The sequence below is a fragment of the Copidosoma floridanum genome, unplaced genomic scaffold (assembly GCF_036245765.1).
Source record: "Copidosoma floridanum isolate Cflo_tuat_1 unplaced genomic scaffold, Cflo_Japanese_pri ptg000001l, whole genome shotgun sequence".
NCBI lineage: Eukaryota > Metazoa > Arthropoda > Insecta > Hymenoptera > Encyrtidae > Copidosoma > Copidosoma floridanum.
In genome coordinates, this window is record NW_028321878.1 from 14,549,759 (window position 1) to 14,570,851 (window position 21,093).

Below are 21,093 nucleotides of genomic sequence, written 5' to 3' on the forward strand. Positions count from 1 at the left end.
GAGTAAAAAAAGTTCAGAAAAGAGCGAGGGATGAACGGTACGCAAGCGCCAGACTACCACCCCTTGTAACGAAAAAATTCGATTGCCTCCCTTTCTCACAAAGATTTTTGCGCTGTCGAAGCTCGAAGATAGAAAAATTTTATTTAGCTATCGAATGGAAGAAAACCACAGTCCTTTATTATTTATGCGTCATTCAAACATCAAACAGGACCTTTTTACACAAACTTTAATTATGCTGTTAAGTTTCTTGATCTTATAGAGTGAATATGATATCCAATCATACGCATGAACAACCAACTACTCCATACCAAGCGAGTTTAACTTTCTTTCTTTGAGTATTGTATTTATAGCAGCCTCAATCATGAGTACACGGAGCGCATAGTAAAAAAAAAAAAGGAAATGAAAAGAGAAGGATGGAGCTCCTAAGTTTTGTTCTTAATAACTAGCTGAACTCATCGGTAGAGCGTGCTGTCTCAACTCAGCGACAACTAAAAACATATTCTTTTTTTTTAGTAGGTTCGTAACTTTTATTATTTGCAAAAATGAGCAAAATTTAATTTAGATGGAATAATTATGATGCATCAACTAAACTGCTCCATATTGTGTTGCTGAAAAATCTGAAATGTGTCAAATTGGGGCTGGGCCAAATTTAGTCATTAACGGAGTGGATTGAATTTGTGGTGGATTTCAGTCTACTAGATCGCACAATTATATGTATATCAGTAATATTATACAGCTTGTAATACACTCGATCGTCACATAAGTATAAAAAATTAATAAGCTGTAAAGTCTACGTACATACTCAGTCAATGACCAATAATAATAATAATAATAATAATAATAATAATAATAATAATATTATTAATAATAATAATGATAATAATAATAATAATATTAATGATAATAATAACAATAATAATAATGATAATAATAATAATAATAATAATAATAATAATAATAATAATAATAATAATGTATCTATGTCTATAACACGATATTCTAACAATCAATAAGCATTTATTGATAAGTTCTGAAGAAACCTAGACTCCAAAAAGATGTGACTTTTACAAAATTCATTGTAAACGGCTGTTATTCCATGTTACTACATTAATGAACGATGAAAATCACTTTTTTATCTAGATAAATGTACATTCAAGACGTGAAAAAAGTTAAGCGTTGTGTTCAAATAGTGAACGTGAAATATTACGGCATCTTGTATGGGAGGAATGAGGTACCAATTTGCGAAAACGGCTAAGAAATGTATCAATTCAGAAATGCTCTAACGAAGGTACTATCCGTCGAGATCTAAGAGAGGTATCGATTCGGCTGAGCATGCATCTTTGTTTTTGTTTTTTTTTTTATATATATTCATTATCGCCCCCTAAGGAGCTCAGACACAGCTACTTTGACACCATATAGCGTATTTAGCCATACGTTAGTTAAAAATTGGTAGGTGAAACGGTGGGGTATAAATTGGTAGGATTATTGAAGCTCAAACCTCTTCCAGAAAAAATCTTATTTTTTAATGAAAATTTTTGTCTAGAGATGGATGTGATCCCCGGCCATCAAGATCTGTAGGCAAGCAAGCTATCTATCATGTGGTTATGCAACTTTGTGATAAAATAATGGCAACATAACGTTCATTGTCGGAAAACTTGCAGCGAGAATGTTGATTCACACAATCTTTATGAAGCTCATGTTGAGGATCAAGACTTAATATTGTACTGCGTGGATATTATGAGTGATTTGGAAAAAAAATTCATAATATACATGCTGTTATTAACAAATTTATTTAATCACAAAGATGAATGCTCGAAAGGATTGGTGGCGTTTTTTCCGATTGGTACTTTTCTTACAGCATTTTCGAATTGATACATTGTTTTGTGTTTTTCAAAATTGAAACCTTTCTTAGAGCATTTCCAAATCGGTACCTTTTTTGTGCTTTTCAAAATTGGGATCTTTCTTAAAATATTTCCAAATTGGTACCTTATTCATACCTTTCAAAATTGGCACTTTTCTTAAAGCATTTTCGAATTGATACCTTTTTAAAGCATTTTTGAATTGGTATCTTTCTTACAAATTTTATAATGGCCGTCTCGGAAATGGCTCTCACATTAGCACTCAATTCCAGTCCTAAGCTATTAAAACCTAATGGCCCTGTATAACCTAAGCCTTGTAATTGTAGAGCCTTTAATTCAACAATTCTATATCCCCACAGATTTTTTAACGCCGTAACCCTGTAACTACGAAGCTTTCAACCTTGTAACCCTGTAACATTAGTCATTCACCATTTGACTATTTGAAAATATAAATAAATTTACGTAATAAATATGATTAATTTCATACTCGTTGCTGTTCTTCAGGTTATATGGTTGAAGGCTCTAGGGTTACGAAGGTCAGAGATCTGGGGGTTCCAGGGTTATTGCATAAAACTTTCTAGGGTTACACTATCGTAACGTTCAAGAGTAGAGATTATAGTTATTAAGTTTTGATACTTTAGGTTTTTAATTTTGTGCTAATGTAAGAATCACATCTGAAACCACTAGCTGGTAGGAAATGTCATCTTATGGGGCATAGCGGTAGGGTTGTAGCTACATTAATCAGTAAAGTTAAGCAGTATTTCTAGCGATCAATACTTAGATGGGTGAACGTTTAAGTCTCGCCATTTCTTTTTGCAGCTGATTTCTCTGATCAGTTAACTGTTTTTCTCCCGTATTTACAACGTAAATGGGGAGGTGTGAAGAAGAGTTTGTCCTGGTATTAATACTTTAACCCAATAATCTAGTGATTCCAAAGTCTTTAAACATATAACTTGTGATGTGTCACGCCTTGCTCGCCTTGCAGTCAGCAGCAAGACTTCTATTCAGCAGCAACTAAAATTCTACTTTATTATATTCACTATAGAGCTAAACGGATAGGATGGATAGCTGGCAGTCAAACATGCACAAATGAGCGAGATCAATATTCAAGCATTTATTTGCATTTAGCATTTACTCAGAACTTCATACATTAATTCTATATAAAGATTACCCTGCCTAACTATCCAACCTGGCCTGACTTCATGCAGCCTTAGCCCTGCGGGTGCAGGTTAGGCAGTTGCTGCTCGGCACAATGCTTTCACGCAGTAGGGACGGGATATAAAGGAAATAGGCCTACCGTTTTCACTACTGCAGGGATATTTTCAGCAGCACTAGTTTCGGGTACCGGGAGATCCGACGGGCAGGAGTCGGCACTTGGACCCAACAGTCCTCGGTAGTGTGTGCGTGTAGGTTATCGCAGCAGCCCGGATTGTCAACAGGTAGCCGTTGCTGCGTCTCCTGTTGTCGCTCGGTGCAGTCACACTGGTGCAGTACAATAGTATTATCTCGCACATACGCCCGTGGCAACGTACAACGTAAAAAGCCCTCGGATCACACGTCCCGACAAAAAGCAGACAAGAGCGAGAGTGTCTCTCTTGTCGGCCCGCCGATTTGCTCGCCGATTTGTCGAATCAGAGTCTTTACCACATAACTTAATAGATTCCAATAACCTGATAACCATGAAATATGAACCACAATGGGTAGTCATGCATGCATTCCCTATATGATACAAGATTAAAGACTACATGGCTATCAGGTTATAGAACTTAATTCGTCAAGACTTTTTGGGTTATGTGGTTACATTATTAAGGGTTATGTATTTAAAGACTCTGCAAGGTCATTAAATTAAGGAGAATTTTTGAATTTACCGAGGGTTTCGAGCTACGTTTGAGCTAGAGTGGGTGAAGGGAGTGTGGCTGAAGTGTCTGAAAGTCACTGACTGGCTCCACTATTTTCGGAACTAACTGGGAAAATAATAAGCTGAGCAGAAATGTGTACATGTATGCGTGTGAATCTGTGTTTTCCTCTACACCACTTCTCACCTATGGGGTCCTTAAAATGGCGTCGTTAGCCACACTCCCTTATGAAAGTTGAAAAATATACTTTAACCCCATAACCCTATTATCTCAGAGTCTTTAACCCCAACAACCCCATACTTCCAGAGCCTTGAACTTCATTACCCTGGAAATATCTAAGACTTTAACCCCATAACCCGGTAACCACGCAGTTTATAAACGCCCTGGTCAGTTTTCCTTATGTTATATAATGAAACACTCCATGGTTACCGGGTTATGGGTTTAAATTCTTCAAGATTTATGTGGCAATGGGGTTAAAGGCTCTGGTATGATAGGGTTATGGGGTTTAATGATTTGAGATTTATGAGGTAATAGGATTAAAGGCTCTGGTATTATAAGGTTATGGGGTTAAAGGCTTTGGGGTCGTGGGGTTATGGTGATCAAGGGCTTGGGTTGAAGTACATTTTTAAATTTCCCGGATGTCTGGAGCCACTACAGAGAGCTTTGCTATAGATACTAGAGGCTATTAAGAGTAGAGATTTATATTACTTAATGATGGTAATACAGGACAAAAGTGTGATAAAAGGTATACAGAAAATTCAAGATACCTACCTTGTTTGCGCACGGTTAGTAGACCGACGGCCAAGATACATGTATGCGTGTGTGTAAGATACTTATATATGTGTATATATGTATATGTAGTATTTTCGCTCCATTAACTAAATTGACTACTCCTATCTCCAATACATCACGACTTTTGGCGACTGCTCGCTAGTCAGTCAGTACACTTTCAGCTATCATCGCATAGGTACGCAAGTGTCAAACAGATGTACACGTCGTAATCTTGTTCGTGTTGGATAAAATCTTCAGCATAGGCTAAACGCTAAACGGTATCAAAACAAGTATTTGTAAATTATAAGTATACTAAACGACGCTCAGAGTTATAATGTAATTCATACAATGACTATGTGACAATGACGACGATGACCATGAACCCTAGCAGACAGAAAGTACAGCATGGTGTCTGGTTTTGGTATGAATATTATATATATACTATGAATGTTATAGCATATATATATGAGAAAGAGAAACATGAGTGATTGAGCAGACTCAGGTCAGCACAGACGTTGTTGCATTAAAAAGAGACAGATCTTTTTTAGCACTATTTGTGTTTCTCTCTCAGTTTACTGAGTGTGTAATTTTTTAGTAGTCCCCATGTCACATTGCTGGGTCCAGTCTATACCATAAAACGTCTTTGGTGTTGAGACTGTTGAGTGAGCAGTGTGAGCACTCACTGAGCATACATTACACACTCAATACGCCATAGAGTAGGTACATCACTACGACAGTATTCAAAAGTGCAACTATGTGGCTGTACATCTGCATTCCTGCATCAAGTGTTATTAGATTATTATAATTATAGGCCTAGCTAAAGTACAGGTGCAAGCCTGAAGATATCTCTTCAAGAGAGATCGATTATAACGTAGACTCATGGAAAGAGTGAGCAGTGTATTGTAGTGAGTGGGCGAATAGTGTAGTCTGTATATGTGATCTTTAAATACGAAAATGTAAGTTCAGTGCATTCAGTGCAATTTCGCAAATGACAGGAGTGTGTATGTCATCGGTCGCCGCTTGATCCACTTTAAAATACAAATATTTTTGCTGGTGGTATTTAAACGAAAAAAAAGTATAAATAATGGTGATGGCGATGACAACAACGATGGGGCTTTCGAGTAGTAGCGTACTCCGATAATAGCACACCAGCCTTCTCTTCAATTACCATCGCAAAAATCTTTTGATCAATGATATTGCTTGTAATTACTTTTTTGGGGCAATTTTGTTCACTAAGTTATTGTTGAGAGTCGTGAGGCTAAGGAGCCAAGATGCCCTTGAAGAGGTTAAGTTAACCGTAGTACACACGGACGAGGATCTTGCGATACACCTTGCTCGCAGTGCAGTGCATATGGTGTTATCTATTATTTTTCTTTTATCCGCATCCAACATCATTGCATGTCGTCTGTGGCTCTGGAATGCGCGTATCATCAACGTCTGCAGGAGTCGTGTTTTTATTTGTGTATGTATGTATCTACACAAGTAAAAATCATTGTAGTGACTAACTCACGATAAGAGTAACAATAACTGACAATAAGGATTCATAAAGTGCAAGTTTGAGACTAAAAATAAAATTTAATAACTGTCATTATTGAGGATTTATTTTTTTTTTATCTTTCTTTCGTCCTGAATGACATCTCAGAAAGTAAAACAAAAATAAACACCGATAGTAACTGTTAAAAATTATAATTAATTAAAAATTATAATGTTATCTATTTATTGGTATAAAATTTTTGAGTAACTGATAAAATATTTCGTGAATTATAATTAATTTTTCATAATTATCATTATTAAATTATGTGAGCCAATTTTTCAATTCAGATTTCAGAAGGAAGAAAACTGATAATAATTATTGGAACAATTTACCAATAGTATCTAATAGATAACTCATAAATATTATAGTCTCAAATGTAGATTTTATTAATTGTTATTACGAGTTTTTATTTATTACCTTTTTTTTATAAATAATTAAATGATTGAGACTATTTTTGGGGGTGATCAGAGTTGGTCACATGGTGTATATGTATGTACGTTGTCAAGTTTTTCCACTAACTCAAATAATTATTATCTAAATAGGTAGTTTTGGGTTGGATGTCTAAACTGATGGTTTACATTTGGACAAGTTTCATTGAACGGAAAAATTTTGAAAGCAATTTTAATTCAGAGCCCTAACACGCAAAAATCCAGTTTTTCAGCAATAACTTTTTTCACATGCATTTTACCCGTTCGCCATCAAGGACAGAGTTCACTGAGCGACCCAATTCTTTGAATCAAAGAAAATTTCTTTACCCTTATTCCGTTAAATATTTTCTTTTAATTGAAACAAATTTAATCGATCCAAAAAAACATTTCGTAAAACTAAATGAGAAATTCGTAATTAAAAAAAGAAAATTTTAATTTAATAAAATATTATTTTCAATTAACTTATATTTTTTTACTCATAAGAAAATATTTAACGGAATGAGGGTAAAGAAATTTTCTTTGATTCAAAGAATCGGGTCGCTCAATGTTGTAGATTTCGTTAAAATACAACTTTTTTGTATCATGCACTTTATTCTAGATCGCAATTCTGACGCTCCATAAAGCAAAATAAATGCAAAAATAACGAAAAAAATGTTTTTTGCCTGTTACAAAAATAAATTAAAATCCTGCAACAAAGCGTTGAACACAAAAGTTGTAGAGCTCATAAAAACAAAACTTTTTTGTACATGAAGTTTTTCTCTAAAACGCTATCTTAACGATTGAATCGACAAAAATCGTTTAAAAATTGCCAAAAAATTGTTTTACACCATCAAATTTTCGTACATCATATTTTTAGACAAATTGTTTCATACGAAAATTATAGATCTTCTAAAAATATACTTTTTTGTATTGACTAATTTCATCTGGAGTGTTATTATAATACACATAATATCGAAAAACGTTTTAAAATGGCTAAAAAAGCGTTTCGGAGCACGAAAGTTTGTTAGTTTAAATTTAAAGTTAGCTAAGAAAACTCAGTTGCATGTGATATCAAAATTGAAATTTATTATTATTTAAATAACACTTTTTGCTGTGGCACCTCGTAGTTTGGTCGTGCCTCACATGCAAGACGAAGTGTTTTGCATGAATTTAGCCTCGAATTTAGCCACTTGTTTTATATATGATTTTTAAATATCTTCATAATTGAGTATATCCAAGCTGTTGCTGGTATACGAAGTATCAAGGTAATATTTTTTTATCTCATTTTTTGTTTTGCTACGTTCATAAGTGGTTCGACGTGGAACGATAGCTCTTTTTTTATAACGCTCTTCTCGTTTTTTTACTTAAAAGAAGGTATACTTGCGAAGTTGACTCAGTATCAGCCTTACTATGCGTTGATAATAATCTACTTACGACATAAAATTTCACGAGCCTTATTGCACGCTCTAAGCACCCGCTATTCGCGAACTGTGAGTTTAAGCGATCGAACGCGCAATTTTTCAATCTAGGGGTATACCTATGTATGCGCAAACAAAAACGACATCGTAAGTAGTGCACGATAACGATCATCAGGTGGTGGGAAAGAGTCAGCTCTTTTTTTTTGCAACAATATAACATCACGTACCACGTTATCTTTTGTTTTTATTCGGCTTTCATTATATTATTGTACACATGCATTAAAGTTGAATGAGAATATTCACAACATTTGAATTAACGGTACTCTGCATACAAAGTTTCGGGCGTTAGATAACGACGAAAAGTTTTTCATAACGGGACACCGCCTTAAAAATAAAACAAGAGGAAGGAAAAAAAAAGAATCGGTGCGAGCGTATACTTACTTAAAAGGTCTCAGCTTACGGTTTCTTTTCTCCGAGCGCAGCATGACAACTCAATTTCGCCAATTATTATTGTCTGCGTGTGATGCGCGCCTCTCGGCACCAACTTGCTCGGCGCTCGAATTCGTCTTTCTCTCTTCTCCTTTGTATCATTGTATTCGTACGTAGTCTTCACCATACTTGCATCGCTGTACATACGAAGGGCAACTGATTTAACTGTTGTGTCTTATCTTCGAGAAATTCTCTCCCTTATTTATACCTTCTCTCACACGCGCGTGTATAGAAGTACGTATATATATATTCATTTCTAGGCTTACAATAACGTTGATTGTAATACACGTAATACATCGTGAATAAATATACGCACGTGTTGCGTCTCTGAATCGTATATTATTATGTACTTATTAGTACGTAAATAAAAAATAGTACTCGCCACATTCTCGTAACCGGTTTTCCTCTAAAGTAAATTGTTGCATATTATGAAAATATTATTAAACTATCTGTGGGAAAAGATAATTTTCCAGTACATATTGATAGAATTTAATATACTCACATCTTACAAGTAAATATCTACACTTATGTGCAATGCCTTCATAAACAAAATTTTTTTCCCTTTTGGAAACTATCCATTTATCAAGCCATTTTTCCATATCTTCATAAACACTGAAGTTTTGCTCCAAAAGGCTACGCAGCATCGGTCAGAATAATTGATAGTACGACATAATAAGGACTGATGGATATAGTATTTAGAGTAACACATCCCATTCAAGTAATTTTAACTCTTTGACCGATTTTGCTCTGTGAGGTCGAGCATTGTCATGTTGAAATATAATTTTGTCATTTTCAATGTTCAACTCAGGTAGTTTATACTCGATTGAGATCAGCAGTGATAGTTTCGTTTAGGTCCAGCAACTCATATTATATTACACCTTTTTGATCCCATCAAATACTCAACTTAACCTTTGTTTCATACTTATCCCGTTTTTCTATCAGTGCAAGCAGCTGATTTTTTAATTTTATTTTTTTATTTGCTGTTTGCTTGAGGTATAGGTAGTACTTAAAAAAATATCACACCCAAACCGTGTTATTTCACTCGATATTGAAAAATGTGCAGATGATTATTTTCAATCTTAGTGACTCTTTTTGAGTAAATCCATCCCCACTATCATCGTCCACGATTTCCAGTAAAACAGTACAGGAGTTGATTTTTGCCCAATGTCCGTAACTATTTGCTTGTGATTGGTTAATGCTAGTGATCTTATAATTTACTATATAATATAATGTGATAAATAATTTTTGATGAGACCATTTTTTTCTCAATCACATTTAACTATGACGAATCACGTTTTGAAGATATATATTTTAAATTCAATTTTTATTTCATTTATAAACCAAGTGCTTATACCCATAGGAACCATCTTATCTGTCATCCAACTTTTCAAGTACATAAGTTTACATTTTATTACGTAGTCTGTGAACTTATTTATTTATTTGCTTATTAATGTATATAAAATATATCAAAGTACTTAATCATTAGAATTATTAACAAGGTTTGTACGTAGGAATTGACCTAATTGACATACGACTACATTAGGAGGCAATGATTAATTAGTAAACAGACACCAGCTCGAGAGTATGAAGGTACAAAGGTTTGCCTTGAAAAATTATACTAGAGTATATGTGAATTTTGAATAATTGAGTTCCATAGACGTCTAAGTCTGTTCTACCAGTGTGCGAGAATATTTCAAGTTATAATTGAGGGTTCTGGTCGGAAATAAAAACAACAATTTAGAACAACGTTTAAAGTTAGTCTTTAGTCTAAAAGTAAAGAAACAATCGTAACAGCTGTAGAGTGATTTAACGTGCTTAAGCGAGAAACAAGAAAAAATAAATTACATAGAAGAAATTAACTTTACGATCTGATTTCTTAGAAAACGTATCATTAATCCTTTTGAAATCTAAATATGTTGTCAGTAATACCGCAATTGACTAGTATCCTTTTTTTTCAAAGCTGTTTAAGTAAACAGAATTTTTCAATAACCTCCTTTCAAACGCTGGCTGTTATCCATAAAATTTCCAAAATTCCGCAAATACTCGTAATAAAATGATACTATTGTGTAATCTAACGTGGAAAAATAAATGCGCAAAACTGCGTCCGAATTTTTCCAAGCAATAAACATTATTGTTTTAATTTTTCAATTGCAGATGAAGCGAGAGACGCCAAAGTAAACTAAAAAAAAGCTGATCCAAAAATGCCCCGAGTGACCAGGAAGTGGGAGCTGTTCCCGGGAAGGAATCGCTTCTGCTGTGACGGCAGGGTCATGATGGCACCGCAAACCGGCGTGTTCTGTGTCACAGTTTGCTTGATTGCCGGAACAAGCGGACTATTTTTCGCTTTCGAGTGAGCAACACTTTACCATTTGAACTATTTCTTTCTTCTTTTTTTTTTTCTTTATTCCCACCGATGTAATAAATAACATTGAAACAAAACTACGATTAGCGATTTTTTTTTCATCGCAGTTATTACATGAGTCTCTTTAATCCCTTTCTTATAAAATTATGGGTGCTCTACTAAAGTACATTATTATTCTTGTTACTATCACTATCATTGCAATTATCATAATTTAACTAAAGATAAAACAAAATGTCTTAATCAATTTTCACGAGCGCATCATAAGTATATTCCTCTGTTTGCCGATGTGCGTTCGTTTGACGTTTGCTCGTCGCGAGGGACGACACAGTATAAGTAGAGCACGGTAATTAATACACAAAGCTGCCTAAACATTTGAGTTGACCCGTGACGTCCAAGTAAAATATTTGCACTGTGAATATGGCAGCCAGAAATCATAATCATACCGCAGAATCAGTGGAAAAAAAAAAAAAAAAAAAAAAGTCATGAGAAAGGGTAAAAAATCAACCTTAATAATTAATTTTGTCTTTCAGCTGCCCATTTTTAGCGGAGAACATAACACCGGCGATCCCAATAGTCGGTGGTCTGCTGTTCATATTCGTGATGTCTGCCCTGTTCCGCACCAGCTTCAGTGATCCCGGCGTAATACCGCGCGCGACGCCCGACGAGGCGGCTTACATCGAAAAACAAATAGGTATGTTAACGCTTGACCTTAGCCAAAAGAGTCTCAGCAAAAGACCCTTCGAATACATTAATTTTTTTGTTTTATCTTCAAATTATAGAAGTGCCAAATAACGGCAACTCGCCGACGTACAGACCACCACCGAGGACGAAAGAGGTCCTCGTCAGGGGACAACCGGTCAAACTTAAGTACTGTTTCACCTGTAAAATATTTCGACCACCCAGAGCGTCGCACTGTAGTTTGTGTGACAATTGCGTCGGTAGGTATTTACAAAACATTGTTAATAAAATAATGTTGAAGAGCACCAACAGAAAAATGATAATAATATAATATGACTTTATTTTTTGCTTGCAGAGAGGTTCGACCATCATTGTCCCTGGGTGGGAAACTGCGTGGGCCGCAGGAATTATCGATACTTTTATGCATTTATAGTGTCCTTAGCATTTCTGTGTGTTTTTATTTTTGCGTGCTCGGTTACGCATCTCATTATGCGTGAGTGTCTCATTGTATCTGTTTATTATTCTCGAGACGTACAGTTAACATTTGATCGATTTATCAAAATTAATTTTTCCAGTGACGGGAGACAACAAGCTCTTCGTGGAAGCCGTGAAATCGTCACCAGGCAGTGTCGTCGTCGGCCTTGTATGTTTTTTTTCTGTTTGGAGTATATTGGGTCTAGCCGGATTTCATACGTATCTCACAACGAGTAATCAAACCACCAATGAAGACGTAAGCCGCAGGCATACATATATGTATATTTATGGGGTTCTACCCACTTAAATGATACATCGCAAAATCGAAATTCGTTTTTGATCATCCCTATAGAAAGATTGAAATTTTATAAGACGATATGTCGAATGCATGTGCTACAGTTACTGCGCACGAGCGACTATCTACTAAGGACTATCGAAAAAAATTCGATTTTTTGGTATACCGTTTAAGTGGGTTGAGCCCCAACTTATTCAATCAGACATTTATACCTATACAGTTAAGATCTTACAGATAACTACTTTTCAAGTAAATATTTAAAATTATGAGATGGCTAGTCATACATATATAAACATAGAGTGAGCAAGAGCCCCTACCTCGTGCGATAGAAGCAAAAAGAGAAATGGAGGAAACTATTATGGGCTTTAGTCTATTAAGTTCCCTTTGTCTCTTTTTTTATTTACTAGAGAAAATCGTGTAGTTTAGCGCCTTATTTACTTTATGTTGATATCTTTATAAATTTAAATTTTTTGTAAATAATTTTACTTGCAGATAAAAGGTTCTTTTACAAGTAAGAGGGGCCAAGAAAGCTTCAATCCATACAGCCAAGGAAACATTTGCGGAAACTGTTTCTATGTTCTCTGTGGTCCAGCACCTCCTAGCCTTATTGGTACCTAAACTATTTTAAATTCTAATAATGCCCTTAAGTTAACAACTCAATTTATCTGCCAGCACGTACAGTTTTTTTGTATTTTTTTTTTTTGCTAACTAATCATAATTACGTTCCTCTGTGTCTCTAGATCGAAGGGGCGTCGTAACTCCCGAATATCGTGCTGAACATGAGAGAGCCAGCGAAGATAACGTGATTACTAATAATAAGTCGTACGGAAATGTTAAAATTGTGCAGCCACAGGTAATTGTCAATTTTTTCTTTTTCTTCATTAACTTATTTCTGTTTAAATTGGGCGTACGAAATAGGTTTCAGGACACTTTGATTCCGTGCTATAATAGAAGTCCCAAATATTTAAAACTACCATTCACGTAAATATGATGTACAGGTGGCTTGTTATGAAGTATTGAAACATAAGAAGTGCTAAATCCTTATAATTGCTTAAGTAGCCTTAAGTAGCAGTTTGGTGAGCCAGATTCGATTTCCAGCTCTCACCATTTATTTTTTTAAGTATACTTTTACAAGATTTTTTGGCGCAAGTTTCTGTCACCAATTCAGCCTTTACCGTGGAGTATAGTCTTATTGCTAGTGTAATGCTTATCACATTATCTATGAAAGGGGTTAAAGCGAAATTAAGTTTTTCATAAACTTTTATTTAAAAAGTCCCATTCCCTAATATTTTTGACGTTTATAAAATCGAATTTTAGAGAGGCTAGGCGTCATAGTTTTAGATAAATTGATTTGCAAAGTTGGACGCTGTTACGAGATATGCATTTTCAATCATAACTTTGAAAATCGTTTATGAATTTTTATAAATACTAATCTGATTTTTAAGCATCAGTTAATGATTTTCTTACTTGTTAGTAATTTTTTTTTGTAGCATAATATAAAATCACTTGCCTAGTTCATCAAGAAAAATAATAGAGGTAAACAAATTTTTAACTCAAATTAAGTTTTGAGGTTAACTGTTCCGTTCTAACTCTCTGAAGCAGTAAAGAATGGTGGTACCTGAGTATAGTACAATGTTGCTTAAACATAAAAAAAATTGCCTTAAGACTAATAGTTGGCTAGAGTACCATTTAATGATAAAATGGGAAAAGGATACGGGAGACCCAAACATAACCTTTAAACTCTGTGAATAAAACATGCAGACTAAAAACTTAAAGATTTATATTTTTCTATTTTTGGGAATAAAATAAATTGTCTAAAATGAGCATTGCATGATATGACAGAAATTCAAAGGAGGTGATTTCGACCTGAGCAAGCATAAACGACTTGAAAAAATACAATTATCTTCTTGACATAAATTTTTGAATCTTTGAAACAAAAACTCTTTGTTTGTAGACAATTGTGAGCGATGATAAAAAAAACGTTCATTTATTTTGATAATCTGTTAGTAAATATCATTTAGTGTACCTTGACGAGCTGATAAAATGCCACCAAACCACACTGTCAATGATAAAAAGGTTATGTTGCATACATTTTATAGGTTTGAATATGAGAAAAAATTTTCTCTCGTAATGGTACTTGGAAATTTCTTTAAAAATAGATAAAGGTAATTTAAAGTGTTTGAAATCAATGCATTTTTCTTTTTTTACAAATTAATTTTTAACTTTTGGAAAAGTGATCTGAAACTTATTGGTACGCCCAATACATTGATAAACACACTTATATTTGTACATATTATTATTTTATTAAACCCAACTTTTTTTGGTATAAAAGGATGTAGAAATACATAATTTTAAAATTATAAAAACTCAACCAATAGACACACTGAACAGTACACGACAATAATTGTTGTATAGGTAAATTTTTAAAATTATTTTTCCGTTTGTAATTAGTGTAATTTTGTGGTAGATTATACAGTCATCGTCATTTATTATGCCTTGCACAGTAAAGTTTTAATGTCTACAGCGTATCTTAAACTTTTTTTATCATATATGGCTTATTTACAAACATCAAGGACATTAAGTACAAGTGTAGTATATCTTGTATAGACGTTTCTAGATTAAACGTTTGTATTTATTTTTTGGTGATTGTTAACATTAGAACGATAGTTTCTTTGATTGATGTAGTGTTATTATTTGCTTATTTATCATTATTTATAGAACGTTAGTAAACATATTGTTTTTATATGATTATTATTGTTAAACATCGCACATACAATCGTAAAATGCATGACATAGCTATTCTATTCACTACTTTGCGGAAATTGTAAACTATTTGCGTCCACGTCAATACATTTAAATGTTACAATTGACAAATACAATAATGTACCCGCATAAACACAAAAAAATACAACAGAGTGATTACACTGCAAATCAATGTGTCGGGTCGCTAAGTAAGGTAAAAGTACCAGTGTACAAACGCACGTTCAACTAATGTCTCAGTAATTAAATTAAATTAAAGAGATTAAATTTATACATCAAATTGAAGAAATTAAATTCAAGATTATTCTTTTTTTTCTTAATCGTTGTTCCAATACCCGTACAATTAGAAACAAAACCTCAAATAATACTTATGCCCCAATGTTGAAACGTATAAACTCTATTTAAATAACATAATGATTATGCATTTCATTTTACATCTACCAATATAATAACAATTTTTCTTAATACCAAGCATTTAAAGTCGTAGTATATTAATAAACAAAAAAATAAAAAATCCACTAAAAGTGCTTGGCCCAATAATAACCATTTTACGTTTTTATGATTCGTGCCAGTGGCAACTTGGAATAAATTTATGAAAAAAACTGTAGTAAAATTCGGTTCTTATATGGTACTTTTACCTCAACTAGATACGTAAGAAAGGTAAAAAAAAAAAAAAAAATTAAATTAAACTGATCGATCTTTCAGTCGAACGGCGTGGCGGTGTCGATGAGCAGTAGTGGCGACCTCACCGGATCGACCAACAACCTCGTACCGAGCCAGCCCCCCTCGCAGCATCACCAGCATCAGCAGGCGCAGCCCCAGCACTTTGAACCCACAAACGGTGAGTCATCCCTCGCCTCCTCGCTAGCAGCTCATCAGTCGCACTACCTCGACGATCAGCTCTTGCCCCCGTACTCGTGTCACTACGCCAGCGCGGCCCCTCCCCTCGTCGGTGACCCCCCTTACGTGAAGTACGCGGCACCCCGCTCGTGCACCGGCTCACCCTGGGAGCAACGAGCCGCCGAGCGAGGCAGCGTCAAAGCCCGCCCGGAGACGTCGTCGGCCCACAGTGGCAGCAACAAGCCTTCGTACCGCTGCGAGGACAACCTACCCTTGTATCCGCAGCGCTGCCGCGAGGAGTACTACCACCGCTGCTCCGAGAGCAACCTTGCGGCCCGTGAGCGCTACACGGAACAGCACCAGCATCAGGAGCAGCATCAACAAGAGCACAAGTACTGGGCAGACGTGCACAAGTACCTGCAACGCTTCTCCGAGAACCCGGGCAAACCCACCGAGGCTCCCGACCTCCAAAAGTTCCCGCAATTTTACTCGGAGGACCCGCTGCGGGTACCCGTGGCTCCCCCCTACAAGCACACTCCCCAGCCTCGCTTCCCCACCGAGCATCAGGTCCACCCGGGCTACAAGTACCACCACTCGGCCAAGCCTGGCTTCTTCGCCAATCGCATACTCAGCCCGGGTGGCTTGCCGATGCTCGGCCACGCGGCCATCGGCCTTGTCGTCAACAAGTTCGGCTCGGGGCCCCTCGACCCCCACCACCACCACCACCACTACCACCAACACCACCTCTACCACCAGCAGCTGCACCGTGCGGCCAGCAGTGGCAGCAGTAGCAGCGAACACCAGCACTTTGCCCAGCACGCGGCGTCGTACGCGGAGCAAAGCACGTTTTGTCCCTGCGAGACGGGCCTTGGGGCTGGGGGGCCTCCGGGAAGGGGGGACAAGAACAATGGCGACGAGGACGACGATGGTTTTCTCGACCCCGGCTTCATGATCAACACCTCGCTCAGCGACAGCGACGACACGTAGAGTTTTTCAACAATCGCGACTCAGTCGAGGGTCCCTATGCTATAGTTACTATGAATCTAATTTTTGAACAAAGTTTTAACGTAATCGACTTTTTTGGGGAGGGGAGCGGGGGAGCCAAGGGGGTCTTACTTTTGCACGTGTACAAAAAAAAGTTCAAGGAATGGTTTCGTCGTTCGTCATCGGTTTTTGCCTCGATTTTTGCGTTGGCGCGATTTTGAAGAAATTTTACACACTTACACGGACCTCTAAATTTGAATCTCTCGCAACGAACGATTAAAGGAAAGTTTTGAAGAAGAGCTGACCAAGAGTTTTATCAAAGACCATATACATACATCTCCTCGTGTACGCGATCGTTTTAAATGATTTTTTAAAACTTTTTGTTTTCAAATTAAAATTTCACGTGCGTGAGTAAGTCCACACTTATGACGTGTGTCTTTTTTTAAATTCTCACTCTGAACGTTTACGTGGTACCACTCAATGATGTAACTGGAATTGTCGGAAAAACGGGGGGAATCGCGTTGTAATGATCTCAATTATTTCACGTGTATGATACGTATATACTCACCTGACAAAAAGCATTTCTAGTGGAAATTTAAAGGTCATGCGTGATAGATTATCAAATTATTCGTAATAAACAATAAAAACTTTGGGTAATCGTGAATTTCAGATTAGATATAAGAGTACGATAATACCGGTGATGTTGTTGCACAGAGATAAAACAAAGAGATGCCGCAAACGTAATGGATTTCGTTTATCGTTGGAAACTAAAGTTACACCGCTTGTGTAATTGTTTTATTGTTTACGAAATTAAAATAATCATCGCGTTCCTTCACTCACGAGATTTTTATTTAATTTTATTGTTCCGAAAAAGAACTGATTTGATATAAAATTGTAAGATTTTTTTTTTCATCCATAAAATATTATAATGCAAGGTCACGAAAAAAACGGCAAGGTTGCACGCTGGGATCCTATATATATCGAACCAACTCTAGAGTCGAATAACATTAAAATTTTTACAATTAAAAAATACTTTTACCCACGATTATACGGGGACAAAAATACATGTGCCCGTTGAACACGTATATTATAAAACATTTATACACGTATACCCTCGTACATGAATATAATAACTCACGCGCAATGCATTCCTGAAGCAGAGTAATAACATCAGCAATTACGCGTAATTTTTGTACCCCTTCCCCCTCTTGCAGCAGTAAAGGTATGATTTCCACCTTTTTTTTCTTCTTCAACGTAATATAGCGCGTAGTGTTGTACGTCACTACACGTGTGTATATATTATACCGATTACTCTACGATATCCCACGTTTTAATAAAATATCGGATAGTGCAAGAATTTTCACACAGTCGGGCTGTAAGTGGTGAAAACGAAAGCGAGACCCTTGCAACGTACGCCCAATAGAATCGCATAGTCGCGCTTTCAGAGGAAGTGTAGCGCACGTATCTCTCCATCTTATGCGAATATATAGGTATATTATTGACATTGATAATATTATCGCTGGTAGATAATGATGACGATGATGGGTTATCGTTAGCTCAATGTGTGGATAATTTTAATTGAAAAAAAAAAAAAAAAAAAAAAAAATACTTATTCACGTATGTACCGATCATGCAAACGTATTATGTTGACTATACTCTAAGCTAACAGTAATGGTAGATAGATTTTTTAAAATAATCACAATTAATTCAATAATTAATTAGTGTTTAAAAAAAACATTATGCATCGTTACTCAAATAAATTATGTTTCTCTGTTGCTCGTAATAACACGTCCGATAAACGAGGGCTCGATGCATATACAATCCGGTAAGTTCATTTTATCATATGCAACAGCATCCCCACACGCACATACTGTTGGTTCTTATTTATTTATTTTTTTTTTTTTTTCCTCTTACTTTTTTGTTTTGTTCTTGTTACAAAGGAAGTATACATAGGTACAAACGCCTTAGGTTCAATGTACGCTGTGTGCTACTACCTTGGGTGTTTTTTGATTACACACTCTGTACAGTGATTGACTAATTTAATTTAGTTTTTCGAGGTCTACGGTGACTAATTTGTGAATACATCTCAGGGACGACGAAGAAAAACAAATGTCACAATGATTGGCTGGATTCGTGACTAATTTGGTCGTAAATGATGAATGGGAAAAAATTGGTCGTAAAAATTAAGTAATTTATTATCATCACTCGCGTCACTCGTCACTCATTCAAGACAATATTATTGTACAGATGGTCTAAATTATACGGAACGTGTGTCCACTAATATACACTGGGTATTGGAATTTTTTACATTTATTTATTTATTTATTAGGTAATGGCTGGTTTATTTCCCCACAAGTGCAATGGATATACACACTCGATAGCACCACACGTAGAACTCAATACAAGTTATTTGTTTATATACTTTGATACAACATGTACATGTATTATCTTTATTTTGCATCGTTGCGTATGATTCCTCAACAGAAAGTAGTATCCTTGATGTTTACTGCATTGTATGATATACATGTAAAAATTGTGTAAACCTTTCCACCTTGTTTTACATATACGTACAACCATACCGTATACATGATTATTTATTATTAATATCATTGGTAAAAGATCAGCAGATCATCGATTGGCAAGAAAAACGAAACGAATCATCGAAAAAAGTACGGAAAAGCGTATTTTTCTTGTTAACCGATGATAGCTTTGTCAAATACTTATATTTATATACTCTCTATTTCAAACAAATGACGTATAAATAAACAGGATGTGTGGATCATTCACAGGTGGCGGTAGCACAACGAGTAGCGTGAGCCACTTGGTGGCGAACGAGATGCCGCTGAGCCTCGCGCCCATCGACATAGACGAGATCGCGCCCCTTCCCGCGGCCCCGACACGTGCGGGCCCTCTGCTGACAACAACCACGAGTAGTGGCAGTTGCCTCACTCCTACGCCGCTCTCGGCCTCGAGGCTCAGGCTACTCCAGGACACGACCATGATCGAGTCCGCCCTTGACCTCGACTCCCTCGAGGAGGCCAGCGTCGGCTGTGGCAGCCAGGCCGGCCTGATCAAGGTGCCGGTGGGCGCGAGCAACGTCGTGTGACCACTTCCAAGGGACGCGTCTTGGTTTTGTTGGTCTGGCGGATCTAGGCAATTTTTCTTCCTTCCATCTTTCCCGAACAGGGGAGGGTTCAAAGTAAGGTACCACCGGGGGGTACCTGTCTCTTTTAGGTTTACATCAATAATACATCGAGTCTGATGATGGGAACTGTGAATTTTGGTGCTTCCACTTCGGCGCATGAAAGACTGGTCGTTGACGAATCGATTCAATATGGATATCAGTATACCTATGGTTTACATGTTAAAATCATCACTGTTGATTGGTCATTCGCGAGCAAGTAGCGGCAGTGGGTTTTTCGTTGGGGAACAATTTTAGGATGAAGCTTTAAGGCGATTGCGTTTCCACTTTTGTACCAATCAAGCAGGGATTTAAAAAAAAAAAAAATTTATTTTTCTAGTGCACTTTATTGATCGTTCGAGCTGCACTGTTTTAGACAATGTACAAATTCATCCGCGTGTAATTAGACTAATTTACGTGTATTACGTTAAGTTAAGTTTGTTAAGATTTTTTTTTTTTACGTAGTTTTGATTAAATACGTGTCACACCAGAAGTCTCTGGCAAGTATATCATTTTTTCCATTTTTAAAGTTTTTCATTGGTGCTAGGTATCGTTGACAAAAAAAAAGAAAAAGCTCAAGCCTTGATATTACCATTCCATTGCATCTTTTTAAATTTTAAATGAAGGTGTTGATAGTCAAAATCATAAAGTAATCATGAAATACCAAACTCGTGAGTAAATGCTGAGAAAGAATTTAATGAAGACTACGGTCTTTTTTCAAACCCAGAGACGATTGTCTTTTTACTCATGTAAATGTATTATTTAGTCGTTGCTGTATTTATTGCATATCAATGTATCGAGTATTAAATATTACGAGTAATGTTCGGTTTATTGCGCACCTAAAGGTGGAAATATACCGTAGCTCGAGTCTCTTTATAGCTATTCCGTATCACGTGGCACAAACTTTTTTGAAAGAAACTTTTCATTCCTAGTTTAATACGTAGTTTATACACATAATGTCTGTTATCCGTGAAGTTTCTTAAACCTCGTCATTCCAATTTGAACGTTTTACCTTTATTTTGCAAGCTGATCGAATCAACGATTCGCAAAACTGTACAAAATATTGAAAGCACCTGTTCATACGCACTTTTATGCCTCTATATGAATATCGTTGAAAAAAAAATGAACGGTTGTTAAAGAATGAAATGCATTTATTGAAGAGTGTAGGATGAGTTGAATTCGTTT

The 21,093-nt window shown here is 36.1% G+C and overlaps 2 protein-coding genes across 2 annotated transcripts; both read left to right on the forward strand.

Moving 5' to 3' along the window:
- The first annotated feature begins 4,913 nt into the window (after window positions 1-4,913).
- Window positions 4,914-16,730, forward strand: LOC106640600 (Palmitoyltransferase app). The gene is made up of 9 exons (XM_089589953.1): window positions 4,914-5,948; window positions 10,489-10,684; window positions 11,227-11,387; window positions 11,476-11,634; window positions 11,730-11,867; window positions 11,950-12,104; window positions 12,636-12,753; window positions 12,884-12,996; window positions 15,609-16,730. The coding sequence occupies exons 2-9, from the start codon at window positions 10,536-10,538 to the stop codon at window positions 16,728-16,730; spliced, it is 2,115 nt and encodes a 704-aa protein (XP_089446079.1). The 5' UTR covers window positions 4,914-5,948; window positions 10,489-10,535.
- A 1,595-nt stretch (window positions 16,731-18,325) lies between these two features.
- Window positions 18,326-20,361, forward strand: LOC149376052 (uncharacterized). Its single transcript, XM_089594812.1, has 2 exons — window positions 18,326-18,552; window positions 19,517-20,361. Exons 1-2 carry the CDS (start codon window positions 18,537-18,539, stop codon window positions 19,831-19,833), a joined length of 333 nt encoding a protein of 110 aa, XP_089450938.1. The 5' UTR covers window positions 18,326-18,536; the 3' UTR covers window positions 19,834-20,361.
- Window positions 20,362-21,093: the final 732 nt, after the last annotated feature.